The following is a 20,392-nucleotide window of genomic DNA, read 5'->3' as shown; positions in this document are numbered from 1 at the left end:
CTTCCTAAACAGTCCTTAGATGTCATGCAAACTCTAGTCTCTTGCTGCTTACAGTGTGTGTCTGTGTCTTAAGAACAAGTATCAATAGTTTTCTCACATGTAAAACTAAATACCTTCAAAGGGAGAACATTTACATTCTCTAACAAAATGCTAACACACTCTTCATTAAAACAGCTGTTTAAGACTCTACAGACACCTCAGTAGAAGGAGGTCTGAAAGCATTGGGAGATTCTCCATCAGTGCTTTAATGACATGTGGATTTGTACATCAAAATGTTCACAGGATTTCCTTATCTGCTGCTTGAGTTAAACTAAGTTTGCTCTCTTACACAGTTTTCTGTTGTATAGGCTATACTTTACTCACATGTTCCCCATTTTTTATCTTTAGTTTAAAATAGTGGTACATGATTATTCCAATATACAGAATCAGAATTAAAAAGCATTTTACAAGCCATATTAGACAGTGCCATTGCCAGGACTTGTTTGGTTTCATACATTTCAGATTCATTCTTCCTTTTATTAATTCCACACCCCCCCCAACTTTCTTAATCTGCTGTTACAACATACCGTTCAAATCAAGGAAGAGGACAGGTATATGTGTTTCCATTCCTGCAGGTGGAATCCTGAAACAAAACAAACTGCTGGGAAGAAGGAAGGCAAATTCACGCCTGAGCTAATTTGGGCAAACAGATCTCCATGCAAGACTCATTAATTGTAATCAATGACTACAGCTGTCAGCATTTTGATGACTAATCTGAATGCCTATGTTGCAGACAATATTTTGTTTATCTTCACTTGAAGCTGAATGTAGTGCTTTGCCAAACTTGATTCAAACCACACAGCACATTTCAGTTGCTGTGAGTATGACAGTTTTAAACATCCTGTCCTGTTTCTTATAAAGTTAACTGGTTGTAGTCATCTCATTCATAAATGTTAACAGACTTTCAAACAACTTTATATCAATAAATACACTTTTAGATATATCACCACAGCTCAGTTCAAGTGGATAAGAGTTAAAAATGGCAAGGAAAGAGTATCACTACATCATTCATCCAATGAAGAAGAGATATTATATATTATCAGAATCATCAGTGTACATTTGGTTAGAGCTGTATTTCTTGTCCACACTTTCCCAAATATAATGTATTGCATTTCTCATTTTTGTATGTAATTTCCAATGATCTTAGTTAAAACACAAATTTAAATGAAATTAAGAGAAATATATTAGAAATTCAAATGAAACAGAAGAGAACACATCCTTTGAAATCAGAATTTCTTCCTCTCCCACTCCTTATCAATGAAATTATCATGGGTTCTACCACCCATTTTTGAACCCCTCCTTTTCTGAAAGGAGTCAAACTACAGGATAACTTCCTCAGATTTTTTGTAAAATTATAAAGTACTATTATAACAATATTTTATCTCAAGCTATCTCAAAGCTACTTTATGTACTCTGTTAACTAAGCAAACCTTTTTTACATTTGAACCAGCACCTGACCTTCTTCCAGTCTTCTGCCAGCTAAGCATAATTTGTAGTATTATAGAAAAACATGGGGAGCTCTAAAACATCCTGAGATTTTTACCTTCTCATGTGTATTGTTCATGTGCAGAAAACTAACCACTCCTATGGTTTCTCTGAACGTACCAATTTGCAGGGGCACCAGGAATTCCACTGCCTGGTGCTGGAACAAACACCGCGTTCCTCTCTTCAGTCAGCCCTACCCACTGTTCGACCAGCCGGGCTTCCCGTTCTAGATCATCCTCAGATTTTTCTACAGAGAAAGAGACTACTGTTAAATATGAGATACATGTTTTGTGGTATAGAGAAAAAAGGACTTATGACAGGAACTGTTAAGCTTCAAACCTTGTTTATTGCTGATCTTTTGAATCTGCTCATCTAAGTATTCTCTCCGTTTTATCAATGCATCAGACCACCTTTCTCGCACACAGTTTAAATCTTCTTCCTAAAATGTAAGGAAAAAAGAAAGTTATTAGGCTACATTGTTAAGATTAAAGGGCAGTGAATTTCATCAGAATTTATATTTGACAGCTTGCATGATGCAGAAAACTTTCTTCCCCCCGAATGACATGCACACTGATTAAGTACCTCATCACCCATGAATGGAAGCATATTTGCTTTCAAATCTCAAATTCCAACAGAAGGAAAGGAAAATGTGACTGCCTCAGTTGCTGAACAGAATTATACACCACAAGCTAATTACTCACAGAAATGGCAATCAACCTTTTTCATAGCATATAGAATAGGAAAAAACAGGTATCATCAGCTGATCATAAGTTCTCCTGAAGATTAGACAGGTCAGTACGCCCTCAAACCTGCACAAAATTCCATTGCTAGCAGCTGCCATCAGTGCAATTAAAAGATTTCTCATGCAAACAAAACCCATCATGCAATCATGCTTTGTGGTATCACAGAAAATCTGGTTCGTTCTTCTCTGTGATATGTCAGGAAGCGCATAAACAGCCCGCAAGAAGTTAGTACCTTGATGTTTTTGAGATTGATGTAAAACCTAAAACATTATCTGAAGGGATGTCAGCATTCTCACCTAACTGGTTTTATTTTTATGAGGCTGCCTACTAGAAGTAAGTCTGAAATGTGTTTTATTTTTTTTAGGCATTTCCTCTTCTGCCTTTTGTCACCTCTTAGGTGAGTATTCTGTTATACCGTATAAGCTGTGACTGTCTAGTATTTACTTGTCACACAAAAAAAACCAGGCTCAATGCTTGGTTTTGTTTAGATAAAAAAAGAACTGCTTCACTGAAATGTCTGTATTCTCCTTCCTGGCATCTTCCCCTTTCTCTCCCACAAGCATTTCGGAAAACTGCACAACTTAAAAGGTTACAATGTTTTCTTTAGAAAACAAACAAAAAGCCTTTGTTGTATAATTTGGTTGGGAAAGATGCCTGCAGCTGCAGGTGGCTGTTGTTTTCCCTATGATTGCCACTGGAAACTGTTTTCATTCTAAATTAAAGTTTCTAAGCTTTTATTCACATAGGAATTCATGTAGCCAGTTAGGAGAGCTGACTTCTAAGTACTAGAGAAGAGAGCACACTGCAAGAGTATAAAGTCACAAGGTAAAATGAAGTAACAGTGTTTATAGCCCAGGTAGCCTCTTAAATGCACAGCACATATGTATTTCAAAGCCGCTTTTGCCTGCTCCTTATGCTTGTTCATTTGAAAGTTGCTGGCTATTAGCATTAGCTGTGCCCCATGCCACAGGATTGACAGCAACAGCAGCAATACCTGGTAACTATCCATATCACCACCATCATCCTCCTCCTTCTGGTAGGAGAAAATAAATGTTGTAAAACACAAAGCAACATGCATTTCTCTCAACAGAAACTCACACAAATACCCCAAAACACGAATACAAACACTTCTGCCACAAACTTGGAAAATGTTAAAATTACAACACTCACAGTTTTATTAACAGGTAGAAACAGATACTTTTTTTCATTACAGGATATAGCAGCTCAGCCATGATTTGAGTGTTAGTGAATATATTTACTAAAAAAAAAAAAAGTAATCTCTCCCCACCAGAATACAGTGCCAGAAACAGGACTGAGCAAGCATACCACCAATCTTCAAATTTTACAGTTTCATCTCTCTTTAAGGTTATAATTACTTGTCGTTCTGAATGTAACATTTGTGACAGAAGGCACCTTGCTTCCTTTGGTAGCCTATTCCACTTGTTCTTTGTCATGACTGTTAACATCAAGCTTTAATTTCAATCTAAATTTGTCCAGTATCAGCTTGAAGTCATTTATACTCCTTAAGGACTTTTTCTGCTACATGAAATAGCCCTTTCACGTTTAATTATGGCTCTTTTTGATTCTGATCAAATAAAAACTCAGTCTTCTTGAAAACGTAAACAATATCTGACTATAGGACCTTTTTTCTACTGATTTACATTTTTTTTCCTGCTTTTCTCCTCCTATTTTTTCACCATCCTTGTAAGGGAGGGAAACCAATGGCATTAGGAATCTAAAATTAATCACCTGTACTCTTAAAGGTAAAAATACATATTCCTCCTGCTTATATATATTCAAATAGCACACTCAGTGCTTTACCAGTGATACACCCAGCTATAAGCAGGAAAAAGAAGGAGATTTAGTGCCTTATGCTCACATTTTAAGTATGAACCTCAGACGTGTAAAACTGCAAAATATCATGTACCAGTGTGCTAAAGTCCCTTTTGGAATTGAAAAAATAACTGTCTTACCTGGTAGCTGTCCAAGCCCCTTTGCAGTTTGGTTGACCTGGCAGTCACACCACCTATAGAGACTGAAAGAATGGCTTCTACCATGAGAGGCAATGTTCCCGAATGTTGTACAGGTTTCACGGTCACCTGAACTCTGCGAGAATGACCCTGAACAGGTAATTGAGAGACAGAAAGAAAGAGACAGAAACAGAGATACACTAAGAATTAAAATGAAGAGTCAATTTTAAGCATGAATAAGAAGACAGGGAAAAGATACATACCTGCCTAAGCTGGAAAATTCCCCCTGTGTTAACATCTTTTGCCTGATGGAGCTCAACTGCAGTATATTCTCCCATCTCATTCAATTCTTGTATGGAAATCCACATTTCTATTCTTCGAGTTACTTCATTCCACCTAAAACGATATCCCCACAAACACTAATGGTTACCTCATCAAATTATCCTGTGTGCACCACAAGTATTAGAAAGCCTTTAGAAAGCTGATGGAAGCATTCATGGGTAACTTTCTTCGTACCTGTCTCTCAGTGTCCTAGTTTTAGCATGAAGAGAATCAACTTCCCAAACAGAGCTGCCATTGCCAGTACATCTGTGACCCCACACCTCAATAGCAAGAGCTCCTTCTGAAATGAACTCCAAGAACTCCTCTGTGACATTCACCACATAGTCCTGACAATAAGAAAACCCAAATCACATCCAATCAAATGAAATAATTTTATCTTCTCACCTAGCTTGCAAGGACACACCAAACAACTAACTCTTGCATGGTAAGACCATACAGTTTGGCTCATAAAGCTTGACTCTAGTCAAGAAAGTTGTGAAATACACCTCAGCAATTCATGCTTCTGCATATCCAAAGGTTTTATCCTTTGAAAATTTCCATAAAACAACACAGCTCCAATGATCTTTAAGTTACTGAGCTTACCGAACAAGTATATAATAAGATGTCATTATATAAACTATAGTTTCTGCCACACATTAGAGATGACATCTGAATTTAAAAGACCACTATTTAAAAGATTTTTTCATTTTGCCAGATTTTGAGGAAGTGATGAAGCAAAATACGAGGGCATTCCAAAGTACAGTCAAAAGTCATTAGTCACATGATTTGATTCCCTCCTTCTTCCCACAGCAAAACAAGGCCCAGATTCTAAATAGGTTGTCTCAAATATACCATCCTTTTGGTAACACTACTTCATAATAATAGTTACCTTGCAGTGAGAGAAGGTCACTGTAAAATGAGCATCTTTGCTCTGAGGTGAAGGCACATCTGGATCTACCACAGGTGCAGCTACTGTTGACTCACATTGATCCCAAAATGTATATTGACAAAAAACAAAGTTGGAGAGATTAGGTGGCAGTCCAGTTGCTTCTTTTATTTTTACCTGAGGAGACAAAACAGATGTTGTCATATATATGACTGTTTCTTCTTCAATGGCAAATTGTCCAAAAACTAAATATGTAATCCAAAAGTACCAACAGCCAAGAAGTCTCTTTTCTCTTTAGAGAATTTTAAGCAAGCAACAGCTTACATTGCTTAGTACTTTACATTGGACTGACTACATAGTTCCAAAGGCCTGAAACTGTTAACTTCATCATGTGTTCTCACTTACCCTGCAGGAGAGCTTTTTTGCTCTGTGAATAATTTCTCCATTGTTATCCATGACTTCCAGACTCCCACTCTCACTGGAGTTCTCCGATGAGTCATCTCCTTCTACTACACGTTCTGGGACAGACCCAGTGACTCGCATTACTTCAACATGCAACCGTCCTGCAACCTAAGGCAAGACAAATACTGAGAACCTGTGCACAAGGGACTTACAAGACATTAAGATGGTAGATATCTAACTCTAGGAGGTGTGCAGAAACAGAACTGCCTCAATCACCAAATGAAAAGTAACCATGGCAAAAAAGAGAAGAAAGGAATAAAATACTTGTGTTCATAACTACTGAACATCTTAATTCATGCACAACAGAAAAGGTATACTGTACTTCAGAACCTTAATATGCCAGGTTTTGCTCAGTTACCTACATTGATACTAGGAATTTCATTCTACCAGCTGGGCAAATTGTAAGCAATTAAACAGAGAACACACACAGCAATTTGTAAAACACTTATTCACTGGGAAAGAAGGCAGTAAGCATCACTTGCTTACAAGTGTAAAGTCTCCCAGCACAGAGGGTTCCCACGGAGATAGGCCCAGCCCACCATTCACTCACCTCTCCCTGCTGGCTGATGATGGGCACAGCATACTGCAGCTTAACATCGTAGAAAAGGCACTCCAGAAACACATTCGCCACGCCAATTAAGTTGTGGTTCTCCTGCGCTTCGTAAAAAGGATCACCTCTTTTGCCAATCAGCTTCCTGATCTGTTTGAAGGATCATAAAAGTTATGTCAGAAAGTGTAAGCCTGAGAACACAAACCCAAATAACCACATGGCATAAGATCATGGCACAAAAATTAAGTCACTATCAATCTTTTCTGTTCCTTCCTATTACAGAAGTAGAAGGAGACTAGAAGCGTATCAAGTCTGAAATGAAATCTTTGAGATGAGCCAGTATACAATCCTTTCTTTATAATGATAGTAGTATGATGACCTACAGTTTTTAGTGATGTCAACACAAAGCAGATTTTATCATGAGCAAGCAGAGTAGCCACTGATTTCAGTAACTTTCACCTTACTTTCCTGCTCCACTTACACTTTTTAAATGAGAGGACAAATCATCCCCAAGTTGAACAGCTGGTCTGGCTGCTGAATACCACTACAAGGGCAAAAGGGAAGGTGCAGGATGACTCCCACTTAGGCCTGTAAGTGTTCTTAAGGCTCCCATAGAGCTCACATCTGCAGCACTTTTTATGCAAGTATGCCATACACAGCCACAAAGAAATCATGCAGATTCCTAGTACCATATGCATTCCTCAGTGGGCTTATTAGCTCTTTGCCTTCTCCACCTTCAACACATGCATTTGACCTACGTGTTTCTATGTAGCACATAGAACACATGCATTATGGATGACATAGGTATGGCAAGGGCGATCCTGGCTCAGGCAGACAATTCAAAGGATGTGCTATCAGTTCTTACTAAAGTCAGCAGCAAAATCATCGTTGTCTTCAATGGGCACAGATGAAGTGCTTGACCTCCCCTGTGTTATGATTTTAGAGACTCCCACTGTCCCGTCCAAGGCATGTAACAAAGGCACAACAGCTGTTCAAACATACTTGAGAATGACTCTTGATACAAGTAATTTAGGTGCTCCCCATCAGCCACAAGACAGCAAGATACAATTCCTGTGCACTTCTACCTGGATACTTAGAGGACATCTTCTGGAACACCAAATCTCATTCTATCTCTTGCCACTAAACAAGCAAGCTTTTGACAAGTCTTACGCTGATTTGCCGAGGCTAACATGCTACTTAAAATTCTGTGGAAATGCCACTTAGTTTGGATGGAGATACTGACGTAGACTAAGTATCTTCAATTGATCTCTTCCCTGCTTTAATACTGGGGGACATACAAATGAAATTACAGAATATTTCACATTTTAAGATCAAGTTCTACCCCACTAAAATGTACAACATATTAAAAGGGGTTAAAAGAAAACTAAATCTCTGATCCCTCTCAGAAAATATATACAATACCTCAGGAATTTTTTCCTTCCACTCTTGATAGACGTCTCTCATGTCAATCAGTTTGTTCTCTAGTTTCTCAATGGTCCACACTTGAGTACCTTTGCCTTTTCTTCTCACTTGAATAGCTGGCTCACTTACTATTGCACCCCTCTAAATCAGACAAAAAAAACTCAGCAATCACTGCAGGAAAGGTGGATGTAAGTAGTTTAACTCTTCTCTCAAACCACATTCCTAAAAAGGAATAAAATGCCAAAAATCTGGCTTCTCTCTGCATGCCAGCCATACTATCTCTGTCCTCAAACATAGCATACCCTATACACCCCTGAGGATCCAGACCTCTTTGTCCTTGTCAGACAATTACTATTCACACAGGAGCTCTCAATAAAATCACTAATGACAAGCATTTTAGCCTAATTGCTATCATTATACTTACAGCAGGACTATAACTAGAAAAGCCTTAAGACAAAAAAAACTGCAGGTATCTAACAAAACCCAGTAATTTTTGCAAGCATAACTAAAACACAGGTTTTACAGCAACAGAGCACAAACGTCTGTTGACAATTGTGACCGCATGTGCATATGGTGATCATACACTTGAAAGAACAGGAAGAGCCATATTTAGTGCTCTGTTCCCATTTTCACTTACAATTACTCACTTTCAATATATTAAAGTCAGGCAGCTCTCATATTTTGCCTATGCATAATCTAACAAAAGCAGCATGTGATGGCCTCAAGTTAGATGACTGTTACATACATCTGCATATCTTAGAGCAGCCATAAAATTACATTTTCCAGGACTCTGTGTTGTCATTACCTTCTTGTTGGCACTGAGGTTTTCAGCAGGGATCTGAAGTGTTACTTGATAATCTGTTAGCTTACTCATTTCTTCTGCTAAGAAGTTTGCTTCTCTCACCAGTGTATTCGCTTTTACAATCTGCTCTCGAAGTTTAGCCAGGCTCTGTCGAAACAATTCATCCCTGTGGTGCAGTAGGTAACATGAAAAATACATAGAAACCTATTTCTATTATTGGAAAGCTGCAAATAGAGGTGCTAACAAAGACTTTTAAACAAGTCTGAAACAACCTTAAGAAGAAATGCTGTATAGAACTATGTCAGCAAACACAAAACAGTGTCAGACAATGTTATTGAGGAAAAGCAGTGATCACATTAAGCATATGACTGCTGAGGTGAGTCTAGCACAGTAATGCTCAAATAAAAGGGTACAGCTCTATGGAAGCTGTTACAGTGATGATCTGTTAAAAGCCCCAAGGACATTTCTAATTTTCCAGAAACAACATAATTGCAGCTGTCTGTCTTTAATCTGGAGTCCTGTTCCACAGAAACTACCAGTCCCAACATGTAAGACTTCATCTTGATAAAATCTGCTTTCCCTCAGATCGTGATGTTGGAACCTGCAATCACTGAAGGCCACAGCTTTACATCTCGGCGAGGTCCACAGTGCAACAGATCCCCAGAGCTCCCTGCATATGCTTAAGCCATCTCAAGTGTACCCATTAAGATTATTTAAGTCCTATACACCCAAAGTACTTTTCAAGTAACAGATGAAGGAGCACAGGTTAAAGCTTTTGCACTCTGAACAGTTACTAGTCTCTGGAGAAATTCCAAAGAGGTTTCTAAGGCCTGTCTGAACAAACCTGTTCTAACATACCAGCTGGCAAACCTGCTATGACACATACTATACCTCCACCTGCGATACTAAGATACACTCTCACCTGCGATACTCATCATTAATTTGCCTTTTAGAAGTATCATGATTATTCTCTGAGCAAATGCAAAGCCCTCCTTTCTGCCTTTCTTTGTAATCCTAACAGCACTTACTGTGTCACATCATCTTCATAAAACTCATGATCAAACTTCAGATATTTTGGTGACCTGAACTCCCCTGTATGACTTTTTAGCTTTTCTAAGTAAAGCCCTACTGAAATACAGCACATTTTGTGCAAATACACTTCTCATATCTACAAAACACACTATGGAAAGCCTAGGAGGACTAAATAAACTCGCAGGTCTTAATGTGAATACAGGCAAAATTTGCCTATTTGTCTTAATTCACGCAAGCTTAGACCTTTTGTGTGTCTTTGTAGTACCAACCATAAACAACTGTGCCTTTCTGTCTCAAACAGAATTCTCCTTCAGTGCTTATCTTTTTTCCAAGTATCTCCAACAGCAGCCTGGGTACTTCAAATTGCACTCTGCTGGTTCCCTGATACCATGCCAAAGTGGTAAATGACCAGCAGTGTTAGCAAGCAGCCCTGAATTTTAGTGCCTTCAACATGCTAAAACACGTAGCTTTGTTTTGCTCCCCTGTCTGGCCTAAGTTTGCAACAGTGTGGGTTTTGTTGGATCTGAAATAACTGCTACTATCAGCAGATTTTTAGTCCACTTCCATATTTACTCCTGGCATCATAAGGGAAATTCCTTTCCCGCTGCCTCTTGCTTCTGTTATCCAGGCCATCAAGATTAAATGAGCAATTCCAGATCATGGGACTGACACATTCTACAGACAGCTATAATTTTGGATTCATCCAGAAAACAAAGGTAGAGTCAAGAATTAGTCACTAAATAGTACTTAATATTGAGTGCATTACACCTGCAACCACTGCAAGACAGCTGCCTAGCCTGAGAAACAGAAGGCAGTTTTGATCTTCAAGTGCTGTAAGATCCATGGGATTCAGCTACAGTCAGTTCCCCTTCCATGACACGGGACACTGTCATTTGATGAGTTTTGTGGGGAGACTCCCACACCAATCTTATCTAGATTTTCTAGAAAGGAATAGTTTATAAGGAAGACTTATGAGTAACTCAACCAATTACTATGGGCAGTTTTCACTACAGTCACAGCTTTTTACATATAGCTGTGCCAGCACCCATCCAGAAACTTAAGTAAAAAAACTGTTTCAGATAGTATTTCCTAATTCCTACCACACAAAACATACGACAAGCTCCATCAGGATATTAACCAAAGCAAATACCTACTGAACATGAAATCCTGAAATAGTTGTTTAAGCCAAAGCCATGGGAAACTTAAATCTGACACTCACGAGGCATCATTGCAAGTCTCTGGGATTCCTAATGCCAAATACACAATATGCTGAAATAAACCTCTGATGCAGTATGCTCCCTCTACCCCCCTTGTCTTGATAAACTCAATTTGTTCAAAGTTACAATGGGTTAACTTTATGCCAACAGGTTTTAACACCAAGTCAGGCATCATCTGTCCTTCCATAGTCAGCATAAAGCCAGAATAAACTCTGCTCAATGTGTTCTAGCTGATCTGACAGATACAACCACGTGTCTCATACATCTGATACCTATCGAATTAATTTTGCTGGCTGATCCAGTATAGCTCAGCTTCATTTGCAATGGCAACAGAACAAGAGCTAAAACTGCACTAATCAAATCCCATGCAATTCAGTCACTTGGCTCTTTCACATGTTCTTTACATCCAGTCTTCTAATTTTTTCCCGCACTTTTTGCCCTCTAGTCAGTTGTTAAACACCCTCTCAGCACCATGTTGCCATGCTTTTACAGCAGAAATCCCTCAAAGATTTTGTTTTTTATTTAAAAAGACTCAATTATTTTTGCTCTTTTTTGAAGCCCAAGCTTCTTCTAGAACCATAAATAAATAAAAGATATACCTAAGAGGATCTTCTGGAGGACAGGAAACAGATAATTAGTTCTTCCAGAAAGCTTTTTATTCGGTGTCAGTGCCATCAAAACATTATCAGTCCTTACTGATGGCTACAAAGAGCATTCATTCACCTCCTTTTTTTCAGTGCAGTACAGTCTTCATGTAGTTCAACAATCATATAGACTAAAGCATTAACCCATGAAATAGAGAGGCAAAAACACTTATTCGAAGCACAGTTCCCTCCTAAGAAATGTCTGACAGGTACTGGGAAGGCTGGCAGAACACTGAGCCTTGATATCTTCCCAGATTCTCATTATTTATGTCATTACATGATTATGTTGGTTGGTTAACTTTAAGTTGATCTGTTACAATTTTCCCTTCTTAACTCTCAAGGAAAGGCAAGTTTTTTGCTAGTTCCTTTTCCCTTTTGCTGAACCTTTTTAGAGGTATCACTTCCCATGCAGTAAGCCTACTTCTCATCTCTGCTCCTGTTGAAGTGGATTATCAATGACTTTATGATAGCCTTGCTGTGCTGCTCAAAGCAGTTCTGAAATGCAATGATTCCAACTAGCATGTTTCTCATTTTGCACTCCTCCTGCAGCCCTAAAAAAGCCTGCAAATCCCAACCACAACTCTGCAATGCTTTACATTCAGTTCCCAGGGATACTGGTTTTAGCTCTTAGAGGGGCAAACAATTATTTTAATTAAAGTTGAAACAGCACTAGTTCTCCCCATACTTGCCGTATCAAACATTCTATTAGTTGCTGGTCAACAGTTTGTTATTTGTTTAGGTTTTTTTTCCCAGGCAAAAATTGGGCAGAAATTACAACACAAAACCTCGAACAAAAAGATCTGTTCTAACACTCTGAATTCGAAAGCTGCAACATAATCCTGGCCATCTTTGTTTAGACTCCTCTTGTACATGGGTTTTGGTTGTTTGCTTTTTTTTAATGGTGAAGAATAAAGCAAAAAATAATAAAAATAGGTAAGAGCACTCAAACTCACTACATGTAGAAAAAAAATGCTGAGTGAATAATGAAGCTTCCATTTTAAAAGAAAAAAGATTTTAAAAGAAACTTCTAAGAAACCTGTTAATACATCAGGTCATTCTTCCTGCTGAATTAATCAAACGACAGAATACTTATTTGTATGCTGAAAACATAAATCATGTCAGTCACTCCCCCTAGAACCTCCCCCCATGGATATGCTGTCCCTCTTTCCCCAATGATACCAACAGCAAGCTTCTCTCATTGCCAAGATGCAAGCACACACATGCTGCCTCAACTCTGCTCACATCTTCCTAGATCAATAAAAGCTAACTTGTCATTTCATTTGTGTGTTAAATCAAATGGGAAGATCTTGTACACATGTTAAACATCAGAACCTAGTCCTAAATTACATGCTAACATGGTGGAGGCAGATCTTGTACTGCATGTCAAATCCACAAAAAAATATTACCAATTTCTGACATACGGTTCAAGCCCCACCTTTCACCCTTTGTAGTTCTTACTGATTCCTTTGGTTTAACTACAGTATTCTCACCTCTCTTCTGTCCAGAGATTTACTTTCTGCTGTGCACTCTGTGCAGTGTAGGAGAGCCTGTCGCTGCCATGCTGATGCTGCCTTTCTGGAGATAGCTGCTGTCGCAGCAGCTCTAACTCACGTTCATACATCAGCCGCTGCTCTTCAAGAGCACTCCGCTTCTCTTCCAAGTACTGCTTTTCCAAGATCTGGACCACATTTTGTACTGGGTCTAAAAAGACACACAAAAAAAGAGAAAGAAAACAGAAAAGTGAGAAAATGTCATTTTAGCATCACAGAATACTCATTACTTACTTGCTACCAGCAATCAACATATCCCAGAGTCTTTGCAAACAAGATGGCCATTGCTCCCCAAAACAAAAGCCAAACTAATAAATAGTGCATTAAATAGACAAATCCAAACAAGGAAAAAAAAATGCAGCATGCAAAGAGGCTAGAACAATGGTTAAGACTCTCATCTTGCATATTCAGTACTGTGAAGTTATATGTTCCAGCATACCAGTAGGAAAAAAAAAACAGATGGAAAGGGAACAAATTAATAAGAAGAAAACAAAGCAAAATACAAGGGAAGATGATGTTAACCAGAGAAGGAAACAACTTAAGGGAGTAAAAAGCAATTTAACTTTCTTAATTTTGGCAGAGAATTAAAGATGTTAGAGAGCTGCGGATGAAAATTTAGATGAACTGTCTGACTTGTGCCAATGCGCTTCACAGCACTGAAACAGACAAAGTACATTCTGGGGGGAACTGCTGCATTTAGCTTTACAAACCGCATTTCATCACAGTATCAACCCAGTATCCATCTAGTTGGATATTCCACCCCGAAACAACTGCTTGTGTCAATCAGCTGGGGTTAAATCTAAATTGCATTCAAATTAAAGAAACATTACTCTGGTTTTAGGTCCAATGTCAGACTGTGCCTCTGAAAAAGCAATCTGATAGAATGAGCTGCTTCTATATACTACCAGTATATATCTGCTTCATGTATATATATCTGAAAGCTTAAATATAGCCAAAAAAAGTGGTTTGCAAGAGAACCAATCTAGACGAGTATCTGCGTAACACCACATCCCCTAACAGACTGCTGATTCTGCACATCAGAAGGGGAAGGGAGAAGAGTTCCATAGTTGGAGCAATGGATAATTAGGTGAAGAAACACCGCAGCTCTAGGACACTAGGATTTTCAAATGCAAAAAACCTTCAGCTTTAAAATAATTTGTGACACCTCTTCCATTTTGCAAATACTAAAAAAGCGCTCCTGTGACTTTTAAAGATGCCATTCTGCCACAAAGGACAAAGAAAAATACATCTAGATTTAATTACATTGTCCTACTTTGGAACTAGATGTGTGTGCTCAAAAAAGCTCCGCACCTCCCCCACTCCCATAAAAAAACCCAACACAACCAACAACAGCAACAGCAGAAACCTACATTAGTGTGATTTAATCATGAACTATCTTGCCTTCATTACCAGAACCCAGTCCTTGTGAGGTTTTGTACAAGTTCTCCTGATAATACAATGCTACATGAAACAAAAATTGGGTTCCTATAGCATGCAATAGAGGGTTCACACTAAAGGTTCTGTATAGTTTTCATCACTAACAGTGTATGCTGGTCACTAACACGTACATACACCTTCCCAAAGCCCACATCTCCTGTATCTTTGCAAACCAATGTAGCGTTAGTATATTTAGTAATCTGTAACAACTGAGTACTAAAACTACTAAGACTAATTTTGCTAAAGACAAACTAACTCACTGTCTGCAATTTTAACATACATGGCCATTGAGGCAAGTCACTTCATGAAACAAATCCTTCCTATTATAAATGTCAGAGAAGCTAACAGGATCTCCAGGGTTCTGTTACTGCAGCGGGTTTGGTTTTGCCTCTCAGCATCCTTTTTTGAAATATTAAGATTGATGTAAAGCACATCTTTATTTTTAGGAGAAAACAAACACTTCTGCAAAAGCTGCTACTGTGGTCCTAGACTTATCCATGGGAGAAATCACTGGCTTCACACGAAGGCATCATAAAATATCACTGCAATGGTAATTATAAAGCACAAGTTTAAAATCAACCAGTATAAATAGCAACCAAACAGCAAAACAGTGATGCATAAAAGTGTCTTAAAATAGCCAGAAATACTACATTTTAGTACATGATATTCTCAGAAAGACAGTTAGCTATTTTTAGCTTTTAAACAGACAGTGCAACAAAAACAACTAACTGAACCAAGTTCTAATATACTAGACTATAAACCAAGTTATTACTGTTGATCTGCATCATCCTTATCTTTCTAACTCGTCCAGGTAATACCAGAATTACCTTCACATGCATAGGTTTTACTGCATAATCACCAAAACAGTTTTAGTTATGTGCAAGAATAGCTGAGAAATCAGGTATTACGCAGAAGACAGAGAAGAGGCATGGAAGAAATTAAAAGCCTTCTATTGTGTTTGCAAACACAGGAAATGAAACTAACACTGACTCATTAAGATGAGACTCTCCTAAACTCCTCAAACACCAGCTCCAAGTTCAGGGAGCAGATTTCCTTAATAAAAGTAATTTTTTCAGCCACCTAGATTTACAGGAATACAGCCTCCACAGCATCAAATTATATCATGGAAAATGTTTGGAACAAGGTGCAAGAACCTAGTCTAAAACTTCCCAATTTCAATGAAATCCACTACCGCTTGGTGGGGGGGAAGGGGAGAAGGTGGGTTATGCTTGTATCAAAATGAAAAAGGTAAATATACACTTTTAGAAAAGTCTTCAATTTAAATTTTGAAAGAGCTTCCACAGAAAACCCCACACCTTTCACAGTGAGAAAGCAAAATACAGTGTGAATTATAAACTACCTAGTTGGAAGATGAAAAAATAAAGTCAAGCTTTTCACAATTCTAAAGAACTACAATAGTGTTTAAGTCAGATTTAAAAACTATATTCCACAACTTTGGATTTCTCATGCCAAGTCAAATAAATTAGGGAAGATTCTACCCAAAGCCTGCCAAACTCACAGCAAATTCCATACAGTGTTAAAAGCCCTAAGTCTCAATCCTTTACATATTTATGTGGTGAAAGTTCAGTGGCCATGAAAAGACCATTCATACGCACTTAATCCTCTTCAAAATACTAGAATATTCACTTTGAACCAGAAGAACGTACTTTCTCCATAGGATGAACAGCATTTATTACCTTCCTGCAATGTCACTTATTTTACATCTGGAATCTGTTAATCCAGTAACAACAATGCAGAGTTAATTCCTCAGGATTTCATTTATGTTCATTTTCCTAAGCAAGCTAGAAGAAGGTTATGACACAGGCTGCTTTACTAAGTTTCATCAGTATTCCCACCCTGAGCTGTAACAGTTTTGTTTGCCTAAATGAAAAGCTGCATAATCTAATCACATTGTTTACTTAACCACTGCACAGTATACAAGAATAAAGCAAACTTCTTTGCTGCATTCCGTGTTTGACCAGCATCACAAATTAGCAGTACAAAGTTGATCAGACAGACTCCCACAAAGAAAGTGAACATGCTGAAGGGAAGAAAGAATCTAGATGTTTTCTTTACAGCTGTTTTCAAAGTTACATTTTCCTAAGAGCTTCTTTGGAGCTGGACGCAGTATGTGACACTGTTGTACTGGTTACATGCCATAAAAACAACTGTGTTCGTACCCTGGAGAAGCTAGGCTACTTATTTAAGAGAGTTACTGTTCTCAAACAGATCAAGGGGAGTGGGGGAAGAACAATAAACCCCCCCCCCAAAAAAAACCAAAACCCTCTTGTTTTGAGCTGTATCAATAATGCCTGTAAAATAATTATCTAATCCAATTTTTAAAATATGCCTTTATTCTTCCCCCATAGTTTCCCCAGTAGAATTAACTGTCTTTAGTTATTTAGTTATTTCTTCTTCCTTCCCCATATTTATTTTTCATTTCAAGGAAGAATAAATAATAGTATTGTGACAAAGCTGCTTTACTTCTTACCTTACAAACTGGAAGCCTGTCAGAAAAAAAATTATTTTAGCTATGTCATTGAGAAGAACAGAACCTGGAAGAGATATCTAGCTTCATTTCAAAAGACCAGCCTACAACCGTCACAGCCACTTGTTTTGTCAGGGTTTTATTATCACTTACTACTCCAACTTAGTTAAGCAACAAGCTTATTGTTGTGTCTCCTGTTCCCTGTATGTGGGAGGGAACAGAAGAGACAACAAGAAGAATAATTGGGTTATGATGCCTCTGAAACTGTGTGACATGGATGACTGCTAGCATTTGCTGTGCATTAGGGAGGAAAGAGCTCTAATGAAACAGCAAGGTCTGTACTGTTCTTGGGCAAAGACACAGAAAACAATCAAGACAAAAATCTGCCTTCACATCACAGAAGTCTACTGAACTAAAATGTAAAGACACCTGAAATATTGTGAAAAATCATTTCAATCAGCTAGATACCAACACATGAAAACCCCCCAAAAATGTGACTCCCTGGTCAAAGAACACTGACTTGTAGACTGCTACAGTTTAGTCAAATCCCCAGTTAGTGACAAGCAGATCAAGCATCAATTAATGCTTTCAAATTTCTCCAGCAGTCTCATGCATAAGCCAATCGAGTTCAAAACCTTTGTCCCAGTTTTGGCACAGATATGGGATGGTTTGAGGCCTTAAAACAGGCAACAGAATCTTCAGGAGGGATGACAACACTGAAGACCACCAGGATGGTAGATTCATCTGAAATTCGTCTCCTGGTATGAGTGAACCATAACAAGAATATTTCTGTTATCAAACAGTTAATTTCATATCAATTTAAATGGCCTAACCCTGTAACAGGGCTTAAACCATGACACTCACATAAGCAATCCCATTAAACTAAAAATTTAGAATATTTACAATATTCTGAGAATATTGCTTAAAATATTGATGAATATCAATATTCTGAGAATATTGATTAGAGCATCAAGCATATGAAACCATCATGCTGTACTCAACAGCAAAACAGAGAAAGTTAAAGAAAGAATAAGAGGAGACCAAGAAAAAAGCCACAGCAAGCAATGGAAATACTGCGAAGATATGAAGAAAGGAGAACAGAGAACAGTGGAACACCATCTACTGAGTCATCTTGGTCAATTGCCAAAACTCAAGGCATTTGCCTCTCAAATTTTGTCAATTAAAAAACCCGTACAAAGCATTTAGTAGTTTACCAAGCTTTACAGCATTTCTGCATACCATATCATGTGAACTGTAACTTGTTTCCTGGAAATCATGACAACACCATACAGTTTTACATAGACCATACAATTATTTTATATATAACGTAATTTATTATTCTGTCCAAAAAAGGCATCACGATAGGTTTTAACAAAGATGAAATAAAATACTGAGAGTGATCAAGCATTAAAAACCACACTAGCTGATCTTTTGACTATTGGTTTGCTCTTGTGTCTGTGTTTTTTTTATGAAGGTTAAAATGGTGTCAGTAGTATTTGATACAAAAGGATAAAACTAACTGAGCTGTATCTGAGCACCCTTTTGTTTGCAGTAACTTGTCAACCCAAGAGGTTAGAGGGAATTGGATGATGATTTGACAGACATATGATCACAGCTCAGCTGCACTACAAAGGACAAGAGATAAAATTGTGTGTCAGGGCACAAACCAACTACTAATTTGTGCATACACTGTTATATATATGTATGTATGTACGTATACGTATAACACTGTTTCTGTAAAATATCTTTTTCTGAGAAAGCTCCAGTAGAGAAAGTATACCACTTATTTTTACCCAGAAATAAAGTTCCATGCTGAATTTGTTAGACAATGCGAAAGAACATTTTTATCTGGCAACTGCCTTACCATTACTATTCAGTGTCTTCATAATAACTTCCATTTGTGCAAACTCATAGTTGTAGTCTGGTTCTGAAGAAGCTTCACTAGCTGCATCCAGATCATGCTCTCCTAACGATGTTTCTTTCTCAGGGTCTTTCAGCCAATCTCGTCGTTTCCTCTTTGGTAAATTGATTCTGTGTAAAATTGAAATTCAGTTTCTAAAAATGTTTATGCAGAACAGTGGAAGAAAAAGAAGAAAGCCAACACAAAAAGAGGCTGAATGTAAAAAGGCTGGAATATAAATATCAACTATTACCTAAAAAAGTGGTTGTTTCCCCATAGTATTCTATCTCCATGCCATAACTGAGTGACAGAACAGACCAGCGCACCATTTACGCAGGACCTGACAGAACAAAATAAAATTTCAGTGAAATCCTAAAAATAAAAGGTTGAAAATTAATCACAAGATCTACTGTTTCTTCCATCTACAGACAGCAATTTGTATCATATGATGCACAAATCTGCCAGATTTTCATTAAAGAATCAACAGGAAAGATGCTGGTCTGATTTCTACTGTCAGAACTGAGCACAAAGCACCTTTCCCTCTAGCTTTAGCAGGTACAACTCTTCAGCAAACACACAGATGGTTGCTTTTAGTACATGGTTTTCTTTAAATGCCCATGTCTCAAACTGGGTCACTGCCTGTTTTTTATAAACAGTCTGTAAACGTGGATGCATGCAAATCCTGCTGATAAAGCTTCCCAAGATTCAAGTTAGTCAACAGAGAGTTGTAAAACATACTGTTAACATATTCGGTATCCAAGCGTAAGAAAAAGACCCTTAGATCCAAGTTACATTCTTTCAACAAATGGAGTCTCTATTTATTAACAAGAGTATTTTTGTGAACATCTGGTATACTGCTTTGTTTGCATTTAGGTCTCTTTGTATTTAAGTTTCAAACACAAAACGAGAAAAATGGAGCTGTCGAACTTTTTGCATATGCAAGTCACAAAGCAGAACATTTTATTTGAAAGGAAAAAAAGGTAAAATGAAAAAAGCCTTTACAGATGGAGCATTCTGAACTCAGCTGTCTCTCTCAAGTAAGTCAGCACAAACGTGAGCATTTGTCTTACAGCCAGATTTTTATTTATTTTAATTTTTTTTACAATGAAATCCTGGTAACTAAATTTTTGTTGACACTAGAATCTTAAGAACAGCTACTTAAGCATTGCAGATCAGGCACGAGTAAAATAAAACACATTTTTTCCCACTGACATGTGCCTTTGTTCTTGCCAGTCAAAATGACTGATTTCCAGTACAGTAACTCTATCACCACAAGTCTGAATCCCATCTGTTTGGAATTTTGTACTGTAGGCTGCAGAAATAAAATGCAAACACCAAGAGGTATTTTACTGAAGGTAGAGTGAAAGAGATCAGATTTTTTAAAAGACATCTCTCAAACTTGTGTTTCTCATTCAAATACTAATCTATACATTATTTAGATATT

General features: G+C 37.8%; 1 protein-coding gene across 1 annotated transcript in view; it reads right to left on the bottom strand.

The window, feature by feature from the left end:
- The window catches only part of KIF13A (kinesin family member 13A), a gene marked incomplete at both ends in the record, with an annotated part of 112,655 nt that overhangs the window by 16,873 nt on the left and 75,390 nt on the right, over window positions 1-20,392 (bottom strand). The window contains 16 exons of the mRNA XM_080610625.1: window positions 567-622; window positions 1,645-1,771; window positions 1,864-1,963; window positions 3,262-3,300; window positions 4,241-4,387; window positions 4,501-4,633; window positions 4,754-4,905; window positions 5,448-5,621; window positions 5,850-6,014; window positions 6,457-6,606; window positions 7,879-8,019; window positions 8,684-8,846; window positions 13,064-13,274; window positions 17,684-17,806; window positions 18,913-19,079; window positions 19,202-19,288. Of these exons, the coding sequence (XP_080466751.1) occupies window positions 567-622; window positions 1,645-1,771; window positions 1,864-1,963; window positions 3,262-3,300; window positions 4,241-4,387; window positions 4,501-4,633; window positions 4,754-4,905; window positions 5,448-5,621; window positions 5,850-6,014; window positions 6,457-6,606; window positions 7,879-8,019; window positions 8,684-8,846; window positions 13,064-13,274; window positions 17,684-17,806; window positions 18,913-19,079; window positions 19,202-19,288 (2,135 nt within the window). The remainder of the gene's footprint in view (window positions 1-566; window positions 623-1,644; window positions 1,772-1,863; window positions 1,964-3,261; window positions 3,301-4,240; window positions 4,388-4,500; window positions 4,634-4,753; window positions 4,906-5,447; window positions 5,622-5,849; window positions 6,015-6,456; window positions 6,607-7,878; window positions 8,020-8,683; window positions 8,847-13,063; window positions 13,275-17,683; window positions 17,807-18,912; window positions 19,080-19,201; window positions 19,289-20,392) is intronic.

This window comes from Psittacula echo, assembly GCF_963264785.1.
Source record: "Psittacula echo genome assembly, chromosome: 2".
Lineage (NCBI taxonomy): Eukaryota > Metazoa > Chordata > Aves > Psittaciformes > Psittacidae > Psittacula > Psittacula echo.
Note: the sequence above shows the minus strand (reverse complement) of the source record. Positions and strands in the feature narration are given on the sequence as shown.